Genomic DNA, 1,047 nt, shown 5'->3' on the forward strand with positions numbered 1-1,047 from the left:
CACTATCTGATGCCCTGAACTCTTTACCCAAGGATACCACCAGCGTGCTGCTACCAAAATATACGATACGCCTGCCACGGTGGGAGGACACCTCAGTCTGAACCCGGTACATATACACAGATAGGCCACGCACGATGAGTTTCCCAGACCTCGGCGGGGGAACCTCCGCAGCTGCGTCATCGGTGGCAGCAGGGATGGGAATTGGAGGAGCCAGTACAGCGGGAATGAGTGATCAGGAGGCGGCGATGGTGAAGACTGTGAGTGGCGAACCACCGTGTCCCTCCGTTTGCGCCTGGGTTACCTTACTTTTGGCCCTTGTGTTGGCTGGTTGCTCTACGGCAGATGTAACCTGGAACGCTACTAACTGAGTGGTTATGAGATGAATAGATCCAAGCAGCAATGGAATCGTGTCCCGTCAAATCCGTCATGGCGGGCGGAATGGGCTTCGCGCTCGGAGGTGCTTTTGGTTTATTCATGAGCAGTGTACGTCATACCCACCCCTATCTATACCGACCTTACTCCATACCACAAAAGACCGCATATCTATCCAATCCCTTCTCCTATACACCCCCTAAAGGAGAAGAAGGAACTGTCCGTCCACTAACCAAACCACAAATCCCCATCTCAACCCCAACAGATGTCCTACGACACCCCCTTGACCCCCCAAGGCCGTGAGCTCTCATCGCTCCCCGTCCGCGAACAGCTCCGCCGCGGCTTTAAAGACATGGGCAGCCGCTCGTACAGCTCCGCGAAGAATTTTGCCCTTGTTGGCGCCATGTTTAGCGGGACGGAATGCTGCATTGAAGGGTTGCGTGCGAAGAATGACCTGGCGAATGGCATCGCGGCCGGGTGTATTACGGGGGGGGTATTAGGGGCCAAAGCAGGCCCTCAGGCAGCGATGTTGGGGTGTGCTGGGTTCGCGGCGTTCAGTGCGGCGATTGATGCGTGGATGAGGCAGCCGTCGGATTGAGGGAAGAGGCGGGTATGCAGGGGAGACATTGATATTTCATCTATTTTCGTTCTCTCTTTCGGGCGTTTTGTTTGGGT

At 55.5% G+C, this 1,047-nt stretch overlaps 1 protein-coding gene across 1 annotated transcript in view; it reads left to right on the top strand.

Moving 5' to 3' along the window:
• HCAG_00357 (mitochondrial import inner membrane translocase subunit tim22) overlaps window positions 1-970 on the top strand; it is a gene marked incomplete at both ends in the record, with an annotated part of 2,451 nt that extends 1,481 nt beyond the window's left edge. The window contains 3 exons of the mRNA XM_001543261.1: window positions 148-257; window positions 388-483; window positions 638-970. Of these exons, the coding sequence (XP_001543311.1) occupies window positions 148-257; window positions 388-483; window positions 638-970 (539 nt within the window). The remainder of the gene's footprint in view (window positions 1-147; window positions 258-387; window positions 484-637) is intronic.
• Between the last annotated feature and the right edge of the window lie 77 nt (window positions 971-1,047).

Source organism: Histoplasma capsulatum, genomic scaffold, assembly GCF_000149585.1.
Source record: "Histoplasma capsulatum NAm1 scaffold_1 genomic scaffold, whole genome shotgun sequence".
NCBI classification, from domain to species: domain Eukaryota; kingdom Fungi; phylum Ascomycota; class Eurotiomycetes; order Onygenales; family Ajellomycetaceae; genus Histoplasma; species Histoplasma mississippiense.